This window comes from Acomys russatus, chromosome 19 (assembly GCF_903995435.1).
Source record: "Acomys russatus chromosome 19, mAcoRus1.1, whole genome shotgun sequence".
In the NCBI taxonomy this organism is placed as follows: Eukaryota; Metazoa; Chordata; class Mammalia; order Rodentia; family Muridae; genus Acomys; species Acomys russatus.
The window spans coordinates 30,732,321-30,754,388 of record NC_067155.1 but is presented as its reverse complement, the minus strand read 5'-3'; the positions used below and the strand labels follow the sequence as shown (position 1 = coordinate 30,754,388).

The 22,068-nt window shown below is 55.4% G+C and overlaps 4 protein-coding genes across 6 annotated transcripts in view; 2 read left to right on the top strand and 2 right to left on the bottom strand.

Moving 5' to 3' along the window:
• Nucleotides 1-22,068, top strand: part of LOC127203988 (zinc finger protein 721-like) — a 1,570,727-nt gene that overhangs the window by 1,033,544 nt on the left and 515,115 nt on the right.
• Nucleotides 298-1,817, top strand: Ctxn1 (cortexin 1). Its single transcript, XM_051162967.1, has 2 exons — nt 298-508; nt 919-1,817. The coding sequence occupies exon 2, from the start codon at nt 937-939 to the stop codon at nt 1,183-1,185; it is 249 nt and encodes an 82-aa protein (XP_051018924.1). The 5' UTR covers nt 298-508; nt 919-936; the 3' UTR covers nt 1,186-1,817.
• Snapc2 (small nuclear RNA activating complex polypeptide 2) lies at nt 3,771-7,084 on the bottom strand. 2 transcript variants are annotated; one of them, XM_051162956.1, is made up of 5 exons: nt 6,857-7,084; nt 5,213-5,332; nt 5,003-5,071; nt 4,216-4,594; nt 3,771-4,130 (listed from the first exon to the last, which is right to left on the bottom strand). In XM_051162956.1, the coding sequence occupies exons 1-5, from the start codon at nt 7,037-7,039 to the stop codon at nt 3,799-3,801; spliced, it is 1,083 nt and encodes a 360-aa protein (XP_051018913.1). In that variant the 5' UTR covers nt 7,040-7,084; the 3' UTR covers nt 3,771-3,798. The 2 variants fall into 2 exon arrangements, with proteins under 2 accessions (XP_051018913.1, XP_051018914.1); XM_051162957.1 differs by lacking the exon at nt 6,857-7,084 and adding an exon at nt 6,514-6,638.
• Map2k7 (mitogen-activated protein kinase kinase 7) lies at nt 13,104-21,033 on the bottom strand. Of its 2 annotated transcripts, XM_051162953.1 has the most exons (12): nt 20,837-21,033; nt 19,126-19,173; nt 16,472-16,613; nt 16,317-16,383; nt 16,087-16,200; nt 15,873-15,992; nt 15,610-15,717; nt 15,340-15,519; nt 15,171-15,251; nt 14,943-15,085; nt 14,351-14,396; nt 13,104-14,244 (listed from the first exon to the last, which is right to left on the bottom strand). In XM_051162953.1, exons 1-12 carry the CDS (start codon nt 20,958-20,960, stop codon nt 14,110-14,112), a joined length of 1,308 nt encoding a protein of 435 aa, XP_051018910.1. In that variant the 5' UTR covers nt 20,961-21,033; the 3' UTR covers nt 13,104-14,109. The 2 variants fall into 2 exon arrangements, with proteins under 2 accessions (XP_051018910.1, XP_051018911.1); XM_051162954.1 differs by lacking the exon at nt 19,126-19,173 and having other exon boundaries at nt 20,837-21,032.

Below are 22,068 nucleotides of genomic sequence, written 5' to 3'. Positions count from 1 at the left end.
CTGGGTGGTGTGTGGGGGCCTCAAGATCCTCCTGAAACAGGCTTGGGGTGAGGGGTTTGCACGGAAGAATGGAGATATAGACACTGAGGTCAGGGTGAGGCTTCCGTGGTGGAGGCTCGCAACTGCCCACGACCTGGCGAGGTTCTGGGTGCTCCAGGAGAAGGAAGCTGGGGCTATCTGGGCAGGCGCTCGTGGTGGGAAGGTCCAGTCTCTTGGTAGGCAGGCCGAGGCGGGGTCACAAACCCAGGCACTTCTCCCAGCTCAGCCTCCACCCTTCGCGGCCCCGCCCCCGTCGCCATGGGAACAGTCGCGGCGGCCCGGCTGGTGCGCGACTCTCCTTCCTCCCTCGGTCTCCACAGCTCCAGGGGCGGATGGGGTGGGCTGAGCCGGGGCTGCCACAGCCTCCGCCACTACCTCCGCCACCGGGGAAGACCAGAGCGGAGCAGCGTACGGGTACCGGGAGAGAGAGAGGGGCTGCAGGGCGGCCGGTCCCTGTCTAGGACCAAGGGTGAGGGGGACGCGCTGTGGCTGGGGAGGCGGCTACGGTGGGGGAAGGGGGGTCTTGGGCCTTGGAGAACAAAGGGAGCCGGGCGGGGACCAGTTCAAACAGTGCAGCTCGGGTCCCTGTTCCAGCGCGTTCGCACCTGTTGTGCGCGGGCTGGGCGGGTCTAAGCTGCCCCGTCCCGGCTCTGAGCGACCCCACCTGGGCACACCGCTAGAGTTGGGTCCCCGCGTGGCTGTGGTGGAGGAGCGCACAGGCGGGGCATGGGCGTAGCCCGGAGACACAACAGCACGGACAGGGACGATGCTGCGGGATGGATACAGCAAAGGGGTGACTCCAGAAAGGGTGGCTGGAGGTACAGGGAGAGCGCAGCCTCATCCCCGCGGACCCCGGGGTGGGCACCTCTCTTTCCGCAGGGCGCGGCGATGTGAGCTATGAGCGCGGCGTGGACACTGTCACCGGAGCCGCTGCCGCCATCGACGGGGCCCCCCGTGGGCGCGGGGCTGGACGTCGAGCAACGCACGGTGTTCGCCTTCGTGCTCTGCCTGCTCGTGGTGTTGGTTCTGTTGATGGTGCGCTGTGTGCGAATACTGCTAGACCCCTACAGCCGCATGCCCGCCTCGTCCTGGACCGACCACAAGGAGGCGCTCGAACGCGGGCAGTTCGACTATGCGTTGGTGTGAGAGGGCACCGAGTCCCGGGCCGGTCCCCCGAGGGTCAGCCTGGTGGAGGGGTGCGACCAGCCTGGACTGCGCTCAGGATTATGGCCCAGATATCCTAGCTCAGAGTTAAGAGCGTTCAGAGAAGTCCAGTTCTTGCCCCCATTTAACCACCCATCTTCCTTCCTGGCCAGGCCAGAACCCCACCTGGTGCCTTTATCTGCCCTGTCCCCGTCTCTCTGCACACTCATCACTGCTGATCCCTCAACGCTAAATCCCTAGTGAGCAAAGCATCCCGCACCAACCTCAGCTTTCCCCGGCTACCAGGCATGAGTGTTACATCCTTTCCTGGGAGTGCGGACTCCTCTATCCCCTATTTCTTTCCCCTTGTTATGGTCGACATTGCCAATTTCAACACACTCCTTGAGTTCTTCTGTCCCTGACAGGCAGGCTCTCTTCGGCTCACAATGGACGCTGCCTACCTATAACGCACGGTACAGCCTGCCCCAGAGACAGACCCCCGAAACCCCACCATGGCGGCTGCTTGTGTCGAGAATGCCTGGCACTTTATGTGCCAAGCAGGCTCATCCCCTTCCCAGACCCGGCCCCAGCACAGGTTAGAGTGCCTTTCCTTTGCCCCACCTCCCCCATCCCCCACACCCTTCCCTTGCCTTTCACCCCTCCCTGCTTCTGACTGATGGAGATGATAATAAAAAACTATTATTGAGCGCTTATTGCATGCCAAGCAGATTGCTGAGTTAGCCGGTCCTGTTCTTAGGCTGTTTACTTCTGGGGGTTTTTTGAGAAAGAGCCAAGGCCCCTGTTAGGATCTACAGGCCAGGGGACTGAAGCCCACGGTGCTAAAATGTCTTGCCCCAAGCCATTGATCTGGAATTAGAACCCGGATCTGCTTTTGTCTTTTAACTGCTGCCTAGGCCTGCAGATGCCCAATTTCATACACAACCTTTCAGTCACTTTGAAAGTGGAGGCCAGCTGCCATCTCCATCCCCCTAGCTCATGGCATGGTTGAGACACTCCCACACATACACTCTTCTTTTCCCCTTGGCCACGGAGTCACAGGGAACTACAGAGAGCAAGCATGGGGTACTTTCAGTTAGCCTAGAGATAACTTTCCGGAAACCCATACCTGCAGCCCCCAGGCTCCTAAGCCTGGTCCCTCCTGTCCCCATCATCCTCAAGTGTCTCAGAACCTGTGGGTTTGGCTTTTGTGGGGCTGCAACCATGGAGTGGGGCTGGCTAGGTTCCACAATCTGCCTTGGGAGATGAGTTGAGCGCCTCAGGGAGCCGTGTGCAGTGTGTGTGGGGAGAATCGAGCCTTTCTAAAAAAGGAAAGCAGTGCGAAGGCACAGCTCAGGGAAGAGAAATTTTACTCTCAGAAAGCTCGTTAGGCCTGGGGGAGGGTGCTGATGTGGGAAGGCACCTGGTTCCCCAAAGAGACCTAGCTCCCTAGGTCCCATATGGTGGGTGGAGCCTGTTGTGAGGAGGCCTACACTGCAAAGGGGAGTGTGAGGTCTTGGAGCTCAACTACAACTCCAGCCGCTCCCTGCACTTCTGTAACCCACACCATCCTAAAGACCCTCTGGTTCTGCCTCCCTCCTCCCTTGATTTCTAGGGGTAGGTGACGCTCCAAGACCATTTCCAGGGACACTCTTCTTCCTCTAGCCCTCTGCTAGTCCCCCTGGGGAATCCTTTCCCCAGAACCAGGGCTTTGCTCCTTCAATGGAGCTGGCCACGCTGTCTGCCAGCTTCAGTCATCTGTTGATAGATCATTATGCTGCTCTGAAAATTTGCCCCTAACACTTGTCCCCCCATAAAACCAGCCCAGCTTTCCTCTTCTTCCCACATTTGTCAAAGAGCTGCCTCTGCATGGTCACCAAGGAGCTCCTTACGCCAAACTAAGGTCGCTCTAGATAACAGCTCTTTAAAATTATTGTGTTTGTGTGAGTGCATGAGGTGGGTCTACAGGCATGTGTATATACGGTCAGACAACTTTCAGGAATTGGTTTTCTTCAGCTTTACGTGAGTTCAAGGAATTAATCTTAGATTGCCAGACTGCATACAAACACTTTACCCTTGGAGCTATCTCACCAACCCAGGCACCAGCTTTTACCAGGGATGCCTCTTCCCTGGCATCTCAATCCAGCTCCCAAATTGCGTCATTTCGGGGTCCCCACTCCCATATTTATGTCATGGGGAAAAGAGTGTAGTTAGCTAGTAAGGTGACAGCTTTATTAAGGGTGACAGCACACCCCAGGAAGGGGTGAAGAGAACTGTACAGTGGTCAGCTGACGTGGGGGAGGTGTGCTGGGGGAAGCAGACACATAAAAGGCATGGTGGTGTAGGTGATACCCATGGCAGAGAACAAGGCACGGCTGGGCTCAGAGTGCCAGCCCCCATCTGCCTGTGCAGGAATTCTGCCTGTGTGCAGAGTCCTGTATCTCTCCACTCATTACAACCGGGTTTCCCTGAGGCCACCGGAGTATGCTGCATCTGAAAGGCTTAGCCTGCGGCAGAACACCATGTCAGAAGTCTACAGTCATCCTCCTGGCCACCCAGTACCAGCGGGGCTGGACTGAAGTTCAGGCAGAAATCAGCATATCTGCTTTGCTGTATTCCTCACCCCGAAGGGCTGGGCACCTGGCCCAAGAGCTCCAGGGGTACCAGGAATGGGTTCAGTGGGCAGATCCCAACTGTTTGCCAGGCTGGCCTTGGTTGTATGGGCTCAGAAGCTTGAGGTTTGGGATTGGCTTGGTCAGGCTCCTCTGGCCCCTTGGAGCCAGCCCCTCCATCTTCAGTCCCAGGCCTGGGGCTCTTCTGACTAGAGAGAGAGGTCTGGGGGGCCGTCAGTTGAGTATATGTTTTGGTCATATGCTCCACCAAGGCTGTGCAAGGCAGGTGAGTCAGCTCCTCTGGGAGTGACATTAGCAGGTCAAGGACCACAGCTGACTCTGATAGAAGGAGAGGAGAAGAATGAGAGAGAAGGTTTGAAAACCCCACAGCCCTACAGCCCCGTTCCTCCCTTGCCACTCTTACCAGCTGCTGTGAGCTCAGGGCCATGGACGCCTCTGGAGGAGAAGGATAGGTATTTGTAAATCTTCTCAAAGTCCACAGTGAAGTCTCTCTCTGTGGAGGGGCCCGCTAGGGACTTAGTTGGGGGATCGGGGTCAGGGACAGTGACCTCTGAGGCAAGGACAGAGGTCTCAGGGTTGGTACCAGAGGCCTTAGGGTCAGGGACAGAGGCCTTGGGAGTGGGGTCAGCAGTCACAGGGCCAGGCCCAGAGGCTTCAGGGACAGGATCCTTCTGCCCTCCAGGGTTGCTCAGGAACAGCAGTGGCTTCCCAGAGGCCTTCGTGTGCTTGCCTGGCTTGGAGTGCAGGAGGCTGAGAGGTTCTGCAGCAGCGATGGTGAGCACCTAACAGGGAAGACCCATCAGGAAGGAAAGGGGCAAGTCTTTCATCTTCCATTGCCCTGTTAGGCCTAGAATGAGCCCCTCACTTCTACACATGCACCGAACCCTTCTTCCCATTCTGAAGGGGACTCGGCGATGGCCTTAGCCGCTATGGCTCAAGTGTCAGTGCCTGGCTGGAGTCACCGATTTGGCAACAGGAAAGGCCCAGAATCCAGGTCTACATTTTTCTTTTCTTTTTGGATAGGGCAGGAGAAACCTGAACTCATCAACAATTCTCTGCTCCTTCAAATTTGGAGATTACATACAACACCACTGCCTGACTAAACCCAGCGGCTTTCTACCCCTGGGCCACACCCACCCTTGTGCCCTGTGATAAATATACCCTTTGACCTGCTAAGAAAATGTGTGTACCTGGGAGAAGGCTGCAGTCAGGGCTTCCTCCAGTGGGCCTGTAAGTTTCTCAGCAAGATCCATCCATACCTGAGTAAAGCCAGCAGTAGGTGGGTGCATGGTCAGTCTAGGGACAGGCCCCCAGGGGTCTCCCAAGCTCCGCCCTTCCCTGTTATTCCTCTGACCAGGTTATCCTCCCTCCGTCAAGGGCTAGCCTTGGGCAGCCCTCACCTCAATGGGGGCTGGAAGCCGTGCTTCGTGACGCTTTGGATCTTCTCTGCTACTTGGATGCACCTTCCTAATGGCCTCTCGAACCACACGGCCTTTGAGCTGCTGGATAAATCGGCAGATCTGGGGAGGAAGACGGGCTTTCTGTGAGCTCAAAAATACAGGCAAGACCAGAGTCTTGCTCAGTTCAGAGACTGCTACTGCTCAATCCTGGACGAGCCAGCCCAGTGTTGTGCATTCCCGAAAGTGCTGGGACTCAAGCCAAAGCCCCAGTGTGTGACCAGCTAGCAAATGAAGATGTGAAAAAAGCCAGGTCTATTCTTGTTCCTTCCTGGAGGCTAGTTTGCTCTTAGAATGAGAACTAATCTATTCCACTCCATCTCATTTCCTAGACTTTTACTTCATACTCACTTTGGTTCCCCACCCAACTTTACCGTTTTTGTTATGGTTGGCTTTTTAAATTATTTTGTTTGTTTGTTTGGGTTTTGTTTTTGTTTTGTTTTTGAGACAGGGTCTCTCTCTGTAGTCCTGGCTGTCCTAGACTTTTTTTTTTCTTTTTAAAGATGTATTTATTATGTATACAATGTTTCTGCCAGAAGAGGATGCCAGATTTCATTATAGATGGTCATGAGCCATACCATGTGGTTGCTGGGAACTGAACTCAGGACCTCTGGAAAAACAGCCAGTGCTCTTAACCTCTGAGCCATGTCTCCAGGCCTCTGTCCTAGGCTTTATAGACCAGGCTGGCCTCGAACTCACAGAGATCCACCTGCCTCTGCCTCCTTGAGTGCTAGGATTACAGTCATGCGCCACCATGCCCGGCTTAGTTGATTTATTTTTAAGACAGGGTCTCTACAAAGCTCTTGCTGTCCTGTAACTATGTAGATCGGGCTAGCCTTTATTTTTATTTTTGATTTTTACTATGCCCCCGCCCCCGCCATAAGGTTTCTCTCTGTAGCCCTGGCTGTCTTGGACTCGCTCTGTAAACCAGGCTGGCCTCGAACTCACAGTGATCCACCTCCATCTGCCTCCCCGAGGGCTGGGATTAAAGGAGTCCCTACCATAACCAGAGCCAGGCTAGCCTTGAACTCAAAGATGTTCACCTGTGCCAGGATTCCAAGTGCTGGGATTAAGGGTGTATGATCACCACACCTGGCTACCAAATTCACCTAAATCCAGTCCCCAGCCTCACTTCCACTGACCTCCACTCTGCTCTCTCTCTGACTTCTCCAGCCTCCTAACTCTCCACAACCTTCCCCACGGACTCACTCCACCCCAGTGGTCACGGCCACCCGCAGACTTACCCACTCACGTACCACCTCTTTCATGCTCCACTTCCTTTACCCTTTATTCACATACGGACCCATAGTCCTGTCGCATGCTATGGCTGCCCGGCTACTAAACTTCCGCCAACGCCCCCAAGCCTCACCAAGGCCTCGTCCTTAAACTTCATTGTCGTGCCATCCCTAAACAGTCAAGCTCAAGCGCCACCACAACTCCACCCCAAGTTCCACCCACGTCCCCGCCCTGAGCTCCACCTTGCAGCCCTCGCTGGGGCATCACCCCCCACTCCCGCCCCGGAGCTCCACCCACGCGGCCCGCTCCGTCTCAGCTCCCTGGTCCCGCCCCCCAGCTCCGGGACGCCACCTCGGTCTCACTGCGGCCTCGCAGCTCCTTGGCAAGCTCCGCGGCGTCAGGCTCCGGCTCGCCCCGCCGAGCCTCAAGGAGTTTCAGCAGATGCCGCATCTCGCGGGGACTCCACGCTGTGGGGCCGGTAACCTCACCTACGTAGCGGGCTGGGACCTTCCGCCGTCGCTGCGGTGGCTTCATGCCCGAACTGTAAAAGAGCTCTTTTTCTGCGGGCTCGCGGCTACGGAGGCTGAAAAGGTCTGAAAAAAGCACTACGCGGAAGACGGAGCAGATGGAGGCGTGGCTTACGTTTGTCGGCGGAGGCATGGCTCTAGAGGAAGGACAGAGACTGAGGCAGGCGGAAGGGCCAGCGAGTTTTATCTGCGTTTTATGTTACTCATTACCTGGAGCCAAAACTTTTTTTTTCCCCCGAGATAAGGTTTCTTGTATAGTCCTGGCTGCCCTGGACTCGCTTTGTAGACCAGGCTGGCCTCGAACTCACAGAGATCTGCCTGCCTCTGCCTCTGCCTCTGCCTCTGCTGGGATTAAAGGCGTGCGCCACCACGCCCAGCCAAAACCTTAGACCTATGTTCTTAACCAACTCACGAAACCCATACTCTGAGCTTTGCCTTTCGTAGAGAAGTGTGCAGTTGCACTAAAAAAACAAAACAAACAAACAAACAAAACCCTGGGCTTGTCATTTGTGAGGCAGGGTCTCTCTATGTAGCCCTGGCCGCTGGCCTGGAGCTTGATAATGTAGACCAGGCTGGCCTCGAACTCACAAAGGTCCTCCCGAATGCCGGGTTTAAAGGCAAGGGCCTCCACATCTCGCTCACTTGTTCTTACAGACGACAGAAGTTTGGTTCCCAGCACAGACATGGTTGCTCACAACCAACTGCAGTTCCAAGAGCCCTCTTCTTAAGTCCCCAGGCACCTGACACACTTACGGTGCACATACATACACGCAGGGAAAACACGCACACACATCCAAACAAACAAACAAAAAAACTTGGACTTGCCAAGGGGTGGTGATCACTAACCAATCCCAGCTTTTTGGGAGGCTGAGACAGGAAGATCATTGTGTTCCAGGCTAGCCTGGGTTACATAGAGCCTGGCTCAAAAGAAAAAATAAACCTGGGTTGGTGGTGGGTAGACAGCCCTGGAGACTTTGGGGGAAGGCGATTTAGAATTACCAAGCCACAATTTCCTCATTGGTGGACTAAGCCTGGAAATTCCTTAATTGTTTACGCAAAGAGGAGAGGAGACTTCCGGTAGACAGGGGTTCGAGAGGTCCTTAGACACCTGCATGAAGGTAAGATCTGGGGATGGGAGTGAAGAGCGAAGAGGATCCAGCTTGGGGAAGAGCAAAGGGGAAGGTGAGCTAGTATTGGAAGGCGGGGGGGGGGGGGGGGGAGCAGGACTAAATTTTAAACTTGAGCTGGCCAGGTTGAGTGGTGTCATTTTCTGTTTCATGCAAATGCCCCCCCCCAGCTCTCCCAGTGTATATGTATGTATTCATGGGAGTTGGAGTTCCACTCCTCAATCTGAGTCTTGCCAGACACAAATCTCCCCAAGTTTCGGTCCCAAGGCATAGCCTGGAGCCTCCTCTTCCTGCGCTCCCAGCACCCCGCGTTTGCAAGCACAGTGACTCCACTACAAGTTAGCAGGTCAGCACTTTATTTTGAATCAGGCTAGTGAGGACAGGAAGGGAGGGTGGGGAGACACACAGGAGTCGTGTACCACCCCCCATCTGCAACCATGGCTGGATGCATCTCAGGACCTCCCTGGGTCGTGCCATCTCTAGAGAGTGGATGGCAGAGGCTCAGAACGGGGGAACACTACTCAGGTCACATTTTCCCAGCAGGCATCGGCTTCCTCCATCAATCTGTGTACCGGGTGTGAGAACAGGACCTGTGTAAATCCCTAACTCTTACCTAACGTCTGTTCAAGTCTTTAAGAACGCCTTTCTTCACCGCTGGTGACCTACTTTAACCTCATAAAGTACCTCATTTTAAAAAACAAACAAACAAACAAACAAACAACCTCTAATGGACACTATGAAAGTGTGCACCCGAATGTTGTTCAAAAGAAGATTAAATGAATATACAAGTTACTTGGAGCCCCAGAAGTAAACTCAAGGAAGGATCCTTACCACCCCCAACCCCTTATTCTCTTTCTTGTTTCAGCTCTTCATACCCGGTACTTACCGGCCTACTGGGGCCTCTGGAGCTGGGGGCCACTGGGCGAAGCTCTAGGAGGCTGGCGGGTGGTTGGGGGTGCTGAAATAAGCGGCTAGCTAGAATAAGGGTTGCCTTTGCCCAGCGCCAGGGTAAGTGCGCCCCCTGGTGGGAGTTGCTGCAACCCTGAAGGCTAGATCCCGGAGACCGGTTGAGGATATGGGGCACGTGGGGGTGGGGGATGGGGCGGTGGGTTACTCTGTCTGGACTTGTGGAAATAGGTGTGGGGGTGGAGGGTGGGGTGGGGGTGGTGCAGAAGTCGGTACCTGAGTGAGCGCAGACGAGACCGAGCCCAGCGGCCAGCGCAGCACCCAGCGCGAATGCGGCCACCACCAACGCCACCACTGGTGCAGGCTCCAGGACGGCGGCGGCGGCGGCGGCTGGAGCTGGCGGCTCCGGGCGTACCGTCCTGCCTGGGAGGCTCTTGGATGGCCCTATTGGGGAGGTGTGTGTGTGTGTGCCAGGCTGAGCCTAGGCCTTGGACCTGTTTTTCCCCATACCGTTTCCAGGGACGCTTGAGAGCTTACTAGGGGACGGATGAGATACTGTGACCACGATGGGCTGTGTCAGCGTTTGCAGGTGGGGGCTGTCAGTACCAAGGCTCACGCTGCCGCTGGCACATGCCTCATCCTGAGGCAGACACTGGATTCAGAAGAAAGAAGCCAGACGTCAGTGCTTTTGTTGATTCTGGATCTCCTCTCCCAGGGCTCCTAAGATGGACTTAATTAAAGCTTCCAGCTTTCCATTAGAGCTAGGAGGTCACAGCAGGACTCCTGGGCCAAACCCCTAAACATATAAACGGTTTTAGCCCTAGAACACCCCATATGTAAGCCTCTAGGTCCCAAGTGAGGCCGGCAAATCAGATCTGCAGAGGTTTGGACGTGTCACAGTTTCCCACATCTAGTCCTCCAGCCCTGAAAGGACGTCAGATCCTTTGCAGAAAGTTGTGCGTTTCTCATCTGCTCTGAGTCCTGCAGAGCACTACGAGGAGAGGAGTATCTCTGTACCCAGTACCCATGCTGAGCTGGAAGCACTCTGCCTACAAGGTCCCCTCAGGGGCCAGAGACGCTTGTGTCTAGCAACAGAGACTCTTCAGCAGGGGCCCAGATTACTGCTTCTGTGCGCGCACCCGCAACGGCCCTGGTGAGGTCAAAGGCACTGGTATCTGGCGAACAGCTCGGTGGCGGTGACTGCGACGGCGGCGGCAGCGGCTTATCTGGCAGTGCAAGAACTGCACGGAGGCGTTGACTACAGGGCGCAGGCGGAAGCTGAAGCGAGCGACGCCAGCAGCATCCGGGTGTGGAGGTGGTGAGACGCTGACAGAGGCGTCAGCGGGGCAGCCCCCACGTAGCAGCACCAGAGCAGGCCCCAGGGCCGGGCGCGAGGAAGGCGTTACTGAGCAGCGGTGCAGAGCCAGACCCCATCTCGGTGAAGGACGAGCCAGTGCCGCCTGAGGGATCAAGGCGCCATCAAGGTCGACTGGTCCCCGTCTGTCCCTATCCCCACCCACCCACTGTGTTTCAGGCGCCCGCACCTGCACAAATACATGGCTGTCCGCAGGAACCTCCAGTGGCCCTGCACGACGAAGGAACGCGTCTTCTGTATCTGATAACTCCAGGCTGAAAAGGGGTCTGCGCAGCCAGTGGCTAGGCACCCCAGGGAACGGAGGTGCTGAAACAGAGCACAGAGCAAGGGCGCAATTCCCCCTAGAGGAGGGCCTCGACCTCCAGCCCTTGTCTCGCTTGGAAAAGGGATGCATTACAGGTGGTCTCTTTACCAGCGCCAAATTCCCTCCAAGTTGCTACCATGTAACCCTAATGGCATCACAGCCTAGCAGCCGAAGCTCACACAAAACCGTGCTCCTTCATTTTCCAACCTCTTTTGCCGCTTGCAGAGTAGGCAACGGGATATGGGGATGCTACACAGGGCTGAAGAGCTCCTGTGATGGTGGTCAGCCAGGCGAGATGAAGTCAAGGTTCTTTGCCTTGCCCAGGTGGCTCTTATGTCTTAGAATCTAAAAGATCCAGTGTGACCTACTGGCCACACTAAAGAGAGGTAGGTGCTAGCATCTGTTGTAGTTAGGAGGGCACACCACACCCTTCCAGCACCCCAGAGGGCAGAGCCTCAGTCCAGACAGGGAACTGGACTGGTAACCTCTATTCAAAAGAGATCCAAGTGCCCAGAGACAGCACCAACAGATGAGTTTGGATGGTCTCTTATTTTGTTTACCCAGGCTTGTGCGCGCGCCGCACGCACGCACGACCTATACAGGCAAATGACTGCCTGCAGGTGGCAGTTAGCTGGTGGTCATCTCAAGCGCACACCTTGCCTCATTCCCATAGCCTTTGCCACCAACTGAGAACTTTGAGGAATCTTGACTAGAGGGAAAAGGATGGCACCACTCCCCCACCTCCAACACACCCAGGTACAAAACCAAGTTGGGAAGGGACAATAGGTAAGTGGGGCACAAGGCTCCACCCCCAGTGCCAGCCTTTACATACCAAGCAGTGCACTGTAGGCAGTGGAGGTCCCAAGGAGCAGGGCAAGGAGCAGGAGTGTGGTCCCCACCATGGTGGCCTGGTGCTCCAGGCCAGCAGCAGACACCTGGTCGGGCTGTACCCAGCCAGCCCTCTAGGCGTGGGTTGCCAGCCCTGGCCTTGGTGAAGCTGCCACCCTGGGAAGCAGGGAGCGGGGGCGGAGGATGGAGGGGCTGACATCAGAGGCCATGCTCAAGGCCTACGTGGAAAAGGACTTTTGTGATGTGCTGAAATTGCTAGGGAAAAGTGGCCCCTCACAAAGCCGCTGACACTGTAAGTCACTCCAAAAACTTCCAGGCCTGCTTGTTTCCCACGTATGCAGTCTTTAACCACTTACTAAAAGCCCCCCTCCCAGCCCCTTCCCACAGCTCTATAAACTCTACCAGGCTTAGGACACCACACTTGGAGAAGAAAAGGGAAGGGTTTTATTCTCAAGCGTCTAAGGATTTACAAACAAGGGCATTTTATTTTAAAAAGGGAGAGGACAACACTGGTGACCTGAGGAGTCCCGTAGGCCAGAGGGTGGGACCAGGCCACTCCAGGTCCCTACCTCCCTATACCCACTCTGCCTGGGCCAGAGGGATGGCTGGTGACAGAGGGAAGGACTTGGGAGAGGCAGGGAAGTGGGAGACTCCTCCAGGTTCCCACTTAACACTGGAGGGCGGTGGACGAAAACAGACAGACAGACGACAGACACACACAGAAAATAAAGTTAAATAAAAATAAAACCATGCGGCCTAGCCTTAGGCCTGTGCTGGCCCTGGGACCAGCCATGTGAGCTAAGCACACAGGGAGGCTGCCCATGCTGCGGCTAGCCTCAGAACTTTAACAGTGGGGCCAGGCTTGCTATTCTACCCCTACATGACTCCACTTCCCCAACACAGGGGATAAGGAGCTCGGTGCCCTGCCCCAGGCAGAGAAGACTTCAATTACAACTTAACCATGCGGCACTGTGTGAGCAGGATGAGGATGAGTCAATAGGACAGTAGAGCCACAGTATGACCTAAGTCTATGGTTGCATCAGCTAAGTCCAGCAAGGTTTCTCAACTTTGGTGCTGGTTTTTGTTTGTGGTTTTATAGTTTTAAAATTTGTTGTTTTGTTCTGTTATATTGTTCTCTTGTCCACTTGATTTGCATGCATCACCAACAAAAAGAAAACATACCCAACCCCGTCCTGGCCATTGCAGGAAATGGGACAGACGCCTGGCCCGGTCCAGGCCACAAGTTGGATTGGAGCCGGTCAGCTCTAGGTGAGCTAAGGGATGCTCAGGGGCATTATGGGAGTACGCCACTTCACATACCAATACCCTGGCCTCCCCTGCACTCAAACCTGTCCACTTTGTCCCTGACACACATGCTCAGACCTCCACAGCTACTCCCTTCACTCTCCAACCTTGACTTCTTCGGAACCCTTCTTCTGCCCGTGGGCCTAACTCCTGTCACCGACCCCCTCCCGTTTCCTCCCTGCTGCCTGCGCTTCTCTGCTGCGCCCCTCACATCCCTTCCCTGAAGGCCATCTGTGTGGCGGAGTCCCCTTGGTCTCCCTTTGCACCACCTGAGGTCTTTTACTGAACCCCGGACTGTATAACCAGTCCCCAGTCCCATGTGAGGATCCACCAGTTGAGCCTGGTCTCTCGTAGGCCAGAACTGACAAAGAGCAGCAAGCAGTCCAAACCCCAAAGCCTGAGGGCAGTGGAGGAGAGGGGGCCCACCACAAGCAGCTAAACATTACTTTGGTAAAAGTTTCTGAAGGTACTGACACACCCCATGAGGACAAGCCCCTCCCCCCCACACCCCACCGAGTACAATAAAATACAATAAACTCCAAAAAGGACCCCCTGAGATCAAAGAGAGAGACAGACAGACACAGAGACAGCAACCGGTTTGGCTGCAGTCACAATGCCCACAAAGTCATCCTGGGGCAAAGACTTGAGGAGGCCTGGGTGGACCTGGGGCTTCCACTAAAGGGTAGGAGTGGCTGGGCCCAGGCTTAGGCTAGGACAGAGGCAAAGGAGGCTGGGAAGGAGATAAGGAAACAAGGAAGGGACAGAGGGAGAGAGGGAGGGGACAGAAGGAAAGATGGAGAGCAATCATGTGTGAGAGAAGGTGGAGGGGACAGACACTGGGAGTTTGGAGGAGAGGGACAAGGGGCTTTCTCTCAGCCCCTGGGGACCACCCCAGTCCAGAGGTTACGATTGAATAAATAGCGAGTCTGCTCATGGCCTGCTGTCTTCTGTTCACAGTGTCTGTCGGGGTGGGGTTGGGTTCGCACAGCTGGCTGACCCGAGTGGGAAGGATTAGGAACCAGCATGCTCTTCTGTCCACAGCTGGTAGGTAGGGAGCCAGAGGTGGATTGGTACCCCCTACTCTCTGTCCTCAGCCCTCGGCAGCCGTCCAGGTCCCAGGTCCCCTGATGGCAGCTGGGTTGGCCAGGTGGGAAAGGGGGGGCCTGTGGCCATGCCCCTGGGCCCCTTTGGGGCTGGCCGCTGCCATGAGGCTACCTGAAGAAGGGTAGGTGGTGTTGGCTCAGGACTCCACTAGTCCTTGGAGACTCGGTCTTTGCCATGACGTCCTTGAACCAGGAGGCGACATCCACCTCGAGTGTCTCATAGTGCTTGATGAAGCTGTGTTCCTGTAGGCCCAAGAGTTGGCATAGGATGAGGAGTCAGCCCTCCTGGTCCTGCAGGTGAGGCCAGGAGGACTCCACCCATGGTGGGAACTGGGGGTGGGGTACTCACAAGTAGCTTATTATACTTTGGTCTCTTCCTGTGATCTTTAGTAAGGCTGGACAAAGAACAGGGAGAAAAAAAGAAAGGAAGAGTCAGGGAGGGGAAACCCACCTGTGCCTGGATGCGTGCCTGTGCTCAGGCCCTCCCCAGAGAGAAAGGGGTCTTCCAGACGAGCAAGCAGCAGCTGCTCACACCCAGGCTCCACTAGGCTGGGGATCCACTAAGTCTCCTGGCCCAGGGTAGCATAGTGAAGACCCAGGTGAGGAGTTGGAACCAGTGTGTGAGGTTCACAATAGAAAGTTAAGACTCAAGGGTGGTCTTCCTGCACAGCCTCCATAGAAAAGCCCCAGAGTCACTATGCCAGACAACCACAGGGCCAGTTGTCGCCTTAGGCCAGGTCAAACAAACCCAGAAAGTAATTCCCAGGGCTCTAGCTTTAGCTCCTGTTTACAGCCTCCAGCCATAGGCCTACCTATAGCTGTGCCCACCTTATCCCTTCCCCTAATGCCCCCCTCCCAGAGCAGCATGAAGACACCTGGCATTCCAGAACATTCCAGAGTAGAGAGGTAGCAGCAAGGACAGGCAGTGTGGGAGTGCTCACCAGTCTTTGACAAATGACTGGAAGTCCCCCGAGAAGCCCATGTGACCAGGCAGGAGTGGGGGCTCTTCCTGCAGGACTTTGGTGAGGACCTCGAAGTCCGTCTTGCAGTTCTTGTAGGGAAATTGTCCCGTTGCCAACTCCACCTGGGAGGGTGACAAGCATTGCTGGAACAGCAGGTAAGAGATCCCGGCCCTCCCACCAACCCACACAACAGGAGCCCCAACTCACCAATGAGATGCCCAGGCTCCAAACATCAGCTCGGATGTCATAGTCAGGCTTGGTGGGGTCTGGAGGGTCGATGCGCTCAGGCTGCAGGGTGCAAGAGGAGGAGGATATACCCTGAGGGTAGGAACAGCCCACCCAGGCCCCTTGTCAGACCCAGCAGGGCACCACTCACAGCCATATAGGCAGCACAGCCAGCACTCCGTGTTTTGGCCTTGGAGTCAACAAGGCGGCCACTGATGCCAAAGTCACAGAGCTTGATCTGGCCCCGCTCATCTAGCAGGATGTTGGAGGGTTTGACGTCACGATGGATGACACCATGCTTCTCCTTTAGATAGTACAGTGCTTTCACGATCTGTAGGACAGACAGGTCCAGGCACCTGTCATGGGGGACAGAACCTAGGGGCACCCACCTAGCCACACAAGCCCAGACTCAGCTGCTTACCGCCACAGTCATCTTGCCCAGGATGCGCTCTGGAATGGGACCCTGCATTCGTTTCTTCAGCTTCTCTGCACATGTGCCCATGAGCTCCATGGCAATGAAGACGTCCGTCTGTAGGAGGGTGGCACACAGGGCTTGGGGCAGCCATGCTTTCCTCCCTACCCTAGCCACACTATGGTTCCTGGGGACATGTAGGACCCTATAGGGGCAGAGGATACCCTGAGACTTTACCAGAAGGGGCTTGGCCCCTCAGGCAGGGTGCTCACGTTGGTGATGAAGGTGCCAAAACACTGAACAATGTAGGGGCAGTCATGGCTCTTGAGTACCACGTCCAGGTCCATCAGGATGCGCTTATTCTCTTCCTTGTTCCCCGAGCGCCGCATTTGCTGCAAGGAGGGACAGCCAGGAGGGGAGCTTCAAGTGCTGGGCAGGCTGCAAGGGCACAGGATACATCCTGGAACTGGGGTGTGGAAGGCTCACCTTGACAGCAATGATGTGGCCTGTCTTCCGGAAGCGCATCTTCCACACCTGACCACAGGTACCGCTGCCCATCTCGCCCAGGTTTTCCAAGTCATTGATTTCTGCCTGGTAACGCTGGGAGGAGAGTAAGGTAGCTGGAGGGTCCTCAGAGCCTCTGCTCCTGTCACCCACCACCTCTAGCCTGCCTGGGTCACAGCTCCAAGGGTGCCGAGCTATGGGGGAGGTAGTACCTGGCCCCCGATGGTCAGGTACCCTGTTTGCTTCATGATCTCCTGCAGCTTCTGGTCAATCTCGATGCTAAAGGGACAAAAGAACCAAGAGCTGGTAACGCGGGTCCCACAGACATCACCCGCCTCCCTGGGCCGGCCTTGCTCCACCAGCTTACCTCTCCATACTGCGGGGTGTGGAGAAGGTTGGCGGCAGGCCCAGCATGTGGCGGGGCCGGGTTGGGGGTGTAGGGTGCTGTGGGGAGCTCTCTGAGGATGGTGAACGGCTGCCCCCGTCGTTTGCCAGTGGGAGCTGCAGGGCTGGGGAGTTAAAAACCAGGGGCATGAAAGGAGTTAGCATCCAGCTGGTCACGAAGAGGTTGGGGTTCTCATTCTGCCCTTTCTGGTATCCCTTCAGGCACACTGAAACAGCTCTCTGCTCTGCTGGCTGGGGCCTTCCTCCCTACCCCTGGGGCACCTTCAGGGCACTATTGCCGGCCTCTCTGAGCTGAAAGGAGATGGGCTGGGCTGGTGGGAGAGGGGTGGTCCAAGAGGCTGAGGATTTATCCTCAAGTGCGTATGGTAGAAAAGTGGGGGGGACTCTGTGCCAGGGGACTTCTCTGGCATGTCTCTTTGTTCTCCCACCAGTGCCAGGAAGCATGCTCAGGGCCACTGTGCTCACATGGGGAACAAGTGGGGACAGAATGACCACCAGGAACCTGGCCTGGCCACCAACCCTGCACAGTGAATGAACAAGAGCCAGTAGCTATGCAACTCTGGTTTCAGGCTGTCTTGCCCCAAACTCCACTCGTAGGTCAGGGAGGGCCACCTTCTGGCCAGCTGGCTCATCTGTGCATCTCCAAGCCAGGCCTGCAGAATTGGGGTCAAGGGAGCGGGAATAGAACCCAGGCTAAACCAGAGTTCTTGGGAAAAGAGACTAACAGGGATCTAGATGGCAAAGCTCTTCCGGAGACTAGCTGGGCTAGGCTGGGCAGGGGGGAGATGCTGGGTCAGGAAGGGGAGCTTGGTACTTCCCAAAGGCCTGCATGCGGATGGCTCGGGCATGCTACAGGCAGGCGGCGGGCAGGCAGCAGGCACCCCAGGATGGGTGGGCGGTGTTAGGGTGTGGGAGGACAGGAGAAAGACAGAAAAAGAACCAAGACTTGGGGCCCAGCTGCCCAGAGGAGGTGCTGCAGAGATAGCCAGAGAGTATATGGACGTTTTATGAGTAGGTTTCTTGCAGAGCTAAGTAGGGGGTCTTTGTGGGCTAGTGGCAGGGCCTGTGAGCCCTCTGTAGCTCCTGGAATTATCTGCTCTCCACAAACCTCTCATATTTCAGGGGCCCTAGGGCCCCAGAAGGATTACAGCTGGCTCAGCTCAGGGTATCAGCAACAAGCATCCTTCAAGTATCACTTCCCAGAAGGCCTGGAGCCTGCCGCTTCCCAGAACACCTCTCCACACCCTGAACTTTACTACTGCCTCTTCCCACAGTCAACCCAATGGCTTTTGATAACTTGGGCCCAGTGACTAACGGGGAGAGACATATGGGCTTTAACTGCTAATATCCACGTCCTTTTTTAGCCCTGGTGGCTTGGGACTCCAGCTGGACCCAGACACTCTAGGAATTGTCCACAGCTCATCTCGTGGGTACTTGTGATCCTTTCTCACCTGGCACAGGTCTCTGGAGCGAGGACCACACCTCTAACTTCTCCACACCCTACTTGCCCTCTTATCTACACAGAGCACCAAGCCCTCTCGGGCTGCCCCGGGCCCAGGGAAAAGGCTGCTGCCTCCACTCTCTGGAGCATGGATTTCATGAGGGGTACAGTGGAAAAAGGGAGCGAGATATACAAGACCCTGAGAACAGAGGTTAGAGGGGTTTAGAGACACATGGCAGGCCTGAGAATACAGTAAGTATAAGACAGTGAGGGAAGGAAAAGTAAGAGTGAATGAATGAAGAAAGCAAGACAAATCATGGGACAGGTGGCCACTTATGAGACCCTTAGGTGTGCAGGCTACCAGACCAACATGCATATGCTCAAGTGCAGAGAGACATACACTACTCACAGAGCTCAAAAAACACACACACCTATGGATACACAGAAGCTGGGAACACACTACCACCAACAGTCAGCTCTCCTCATCTCTGCCAACATGGTGCTATTCCTCTTACACACATGAGACACTGCACATCTAGGCACCAGAATAACTGAGCTACCCAGGACGGGGTCCCTATACGTGTGCATGGGGGGGTGTGTGTGTGTGTTGCATTCTCCTATTTCCCGGGACACTTTTGTTCAAATCCTGTATTCTCCACAGGCTTTCCCTGAGTGACCCCTCTGCAGAGTCCCTCACCCTACTAGATTATTCTAGTGCTCAGTGTCTACTGATAGACTCTATACCTCAGCCTCAGCTTCATATGACAGGAGCTTTGTCTTTGTTACTTATTGCTGTGTCCCTGGTCCTGAGAGTTGACACAGCAGTACACAAATGACGACACTCATTCACTCCCCAGTTGAGACAGACTGAGTAGGAACAGTACACCTACCTCCACCCCTTATTTCTACACACACACCCCTAGCAGACTCCCACTTTTTAGGGGAGCCCATTTTGTTTTCTAGGGGTCCCAAACTTAGCTAAAGAAGAAACGGGAAGGCTAGAGGACACAGAGTGCAGCCAAGCTCACACCGCCACAGTGAAAGGACGGAAGGTAAAAATGAAGAGACAGAAGGAACACACACAGAGCCTGGGGTGGGGATGGCATTCTGCAGCCAGGGCAGCGGTTAGGTCAAAGTGCAGATGTGCAAGCAGCAATGATAAAAAGGGCTGGTACCTGCTCGCTGGGACGGGGCAGGAGCAGGGCTTAGAGTGATCACAATAACTGGATGGGGAAAGGAAGAAAAAAAAAAAAAAGAAAAAAGAAAACACCACAATAAATCACAACAGAAACAACCGATTTGTCCAACAGAACAGAAATCAAATCATAATGAAGAGGAGGGGGAGGCACAAGGCACCAAACTGCAGAGATGGGTAGAAACCGACAGAGATGGGAGGGTGGGAGGAAGGTGTGGAGCTGACAGACACAGACACCTGCAAGGGGCTCCCTTGGGGCCTGCCAGCCACCAGCCTTACCAGGTCTCACTCTGCTCTGGGGACAGGCAGCTCTTAGGACACCCAACCCTGTCTCATCCATACTCGGCCAGTAAGGACATCCCTGGAGTTAGGCAGGGGCCCTCAAGTCTTGGGCCAGTTTCTGGTCCCAGGCAGATTCCAATGAAAAGCATCCCCAGCTCTAGGTATCTCCAGGACCCGGAAGAAACTCCAGAAGAGGAAAGGATGGAAGGAACCCTGAATCCTTCCTCAGGGAGATCAGGCTGTGAAGGTTAGGCCAGCGGACCAGGAAGTGGAGAGAAATCTCAGCTACGGGAGGCTGCTTTTCCTTTCTTATCAGAGTGACCCCACGAACAATACATACACCCCAAGAATTAAATCAAAGAGGATACAAAGAAGGCATTTTGCTGGATCAAGAGGGATAGAGAAAGGGTTGGCAAGGCACTGATCACAGGTTTGGTGAGAAGGAAGAGAAACCAAATTCCTTCCAGCAAAGACGACTTGGGGACAGGGGAATCAGGGATACAACAAGGATGCTAGCTGTGGTCATGGTGGTAACAAGCTGGGGGTATAGGAAGAAAGGACACTAGCTGTTGGTACAGGACCATGTGTGACGGAGGCAGACCCAAGGATGGTAGAGATAGAAAAGTCGTGTGTGTCTGCTGGATGGGGCGAGGTCCATTCACACTGGCCACAGGTGTCTGCAGTGCTAGCAGTTATTTGAGCCCATGAGGCAACAACTTCCAGGCTGAGAAATGGCTATGTGTTCCCAGGGGGCTAGACACACTAAGACAGCAACACTGACGCTAGCTGGTCACAGAGCTTTGAGGTGCCCTTGTATGTTAAGAGGCAGTCAGTTGGCCCCAATGGCAACTTTCCAGGCTTAGAAGAAGAAATCATCAGATAGGGCCAGGGAAGTCAAATGGAAAACAAATCCTCGATTCAAAGAGGATTAGATGTAGATAAAAGTTACGTGACCTAAGTGGACAGGTGGGTTTGCATGTATGTGGACCTTCTACTAGGGGAGGGGACCTCTTGGCAGTCAACATTGGCTCAAAAGAGATTATCACTGCTGGCAGGGTTGAAAGACTTGGCTGTGATCGAAGTCGCTTCCGGGTCTGGAAGCCTGCTAGGTGCAGGTGACAAGGCTCTGGAGGGCCGACCACAAAGTGAGGGGGACCCAGCTACTAAGCTCCCAGGTCCCAGCGGTGTGAACCTCAGGATCGCGGTACGTATGGGGAGGGAGTCGCCGTGGAGACTGCCCACCCGACTTCCAGGTCACCGTGACCCTCGCCCAGCAAGCTGACAGCGGTAGGGAGTGGAGGGGAGGAGAGCTAGCGCCTCGGAAGCGGGGGCGGGATCTGTTGGGTGGGCGGAGCCTCCCACTGCGCGCCCCGCCCCACCCACCCCTTCCCCCACGGCGCCGTACTTACTGGGCCTGGGCCGCTGGGGGCTTATTTCTAGGTTGAGGTCGATCCTCCTCCGGGCCTCGCGGTTCTCCTGCTTCAGCTTGGCTTCCAGGCGGGACAGCTTTTGCTCCAGGGAGGACGCCGCCATCTTCCCCGCCGCCGCCGCCGCCGCTGCTCACCGCCAGGCCGCCCGTCAGTCCGGGGTAGACAAACACCGCACTGCGCCTGCGCCTGGATGACCCCGCCGAGCCGCCGTCCTGCCCAGCCCAGCCCAGCCCAGCCCAGCCCAGCCCCGCGCGCGCCCGCCGGGTCTCGCGTGCATAGTGCCGCGCGTGCGCACTGTGTCCCAGTAGGGCGATGACGCCACCTAGAGCTCGAGTCTGGCAGCGTTCATTTTCATCTCCCACTGCTACCTCCCGCAGCGCGCATGCGTGAACGTGCCCAGCTTTTTGGAGAGAGGCGTTGTTCGAAAAAAAAAAAATCACTTTTTCAGAAAGCTGAAGGCCGACAGATAACACGCATGCGTGCAGAAGGGGAGCCCAGCCACGCGCGCGCCCTTACTGCGCACGCTCCCGGCAGTTCCCGGATTCTTCCTTCATGCTGTGCTTAGCGCTGGCACCCGTGCCCTCCCAGTACAACCGCCCTCATTTTGGGCAGTCCTTTGTTAGGACCTGTTATGCTTAATAATTGCGGCCTCTACTCTCGCTGTCAACGTGAAACCGCCTCCTTGCAGTAATTAGGCATCCAGGGTAATCCCTTCCCATGTCATCCATCCCCGCAAACAGAGTAGATGAAAGGCTTGGCAGGAGAGGGAAATCAGGGTCGATTAGTTCCTGAACTCGGTGTCAGAATTAAGGTTAAGGCCATTGGGACCTTAGGAGACCCCATCCCCATCTCTTCACCCTGAGAATCCGGCTTCTGTTCCCTGAAGACAGGTCCTGAGTTTAGATGCTTCTGCCCTGTGCCTCACATCAACCCCTGACCAGCATAGTTTTAAGTAGTTTTAAAGGGTGCTAGGATAAAAGTCCCTATTTGTAAATCTGGGTTGCTAAAGAGCAGTCTGCCTGTAGGCTCTTAGGTCCAGGAGGAGGCTTGCATTGTGCAGGGACATTCATCGACTGGCCAAACTCAGGAGGTCAGGATGTGCAGGAGTCTGGAAGCAAACAGTAAACACTTTGGGATAGGCCTTGATGACTTAATGGGTGGAGCATGTGTCTACATGCTTGGAGTTAAAAGGATAAAAAAGGGAGGAGAGG

Coding starts and splice junctions, on each gene's coding strand:
- Ctxn1 (XM_051162967.1), top strand. CDS start 937: ATGAGCGCGGCGTGGACACTGTCACCGGAGCCGCTGCCGCCATCGACG.
- Snapc2 (XM_051162956.1), bottom strand. CDS start 7,039: ATGAAGCCACCGCAGCGACGGCGGAAGGTCCCAGCCCGCTACGTAGGT. Junction 5,072..5,212: donor GGCTTCCAGCCCCCATTGAG/GTGAGGGCTGCC, acceptor GGCTTTACTCAG/GTATGGATGGATCTTGCTGA. Junction 4,595..5,002: donor TGACTGCAGCCTTCTCCCAG/GTACACACATTT, acceptor CTTCCCTGTTAG/GTGCTCACCATCGCTGCTGC.
- Map2k7 (XM_051162953.1), bottom strand. CDS start 20,960: ATGGCGGCGTCCTCCCTGGAGCAAAAGCTGTCCCGCCTGGAAGCCAAG. Junction 15,086..15,170: donor GGAGCCTGGGCATCTCATTG/GTGAGTTGGGGC, acceptor TCACCCTCCCAG/GTGGAGTTGGCAACGGGACA. Junction 14,245..14,350: donor CAAAGTATAATAAGCTACTT/GTGAGTACCCCA, acceptor TTGGGCCTACAG/GAACACAGCTTCATCAAGCA.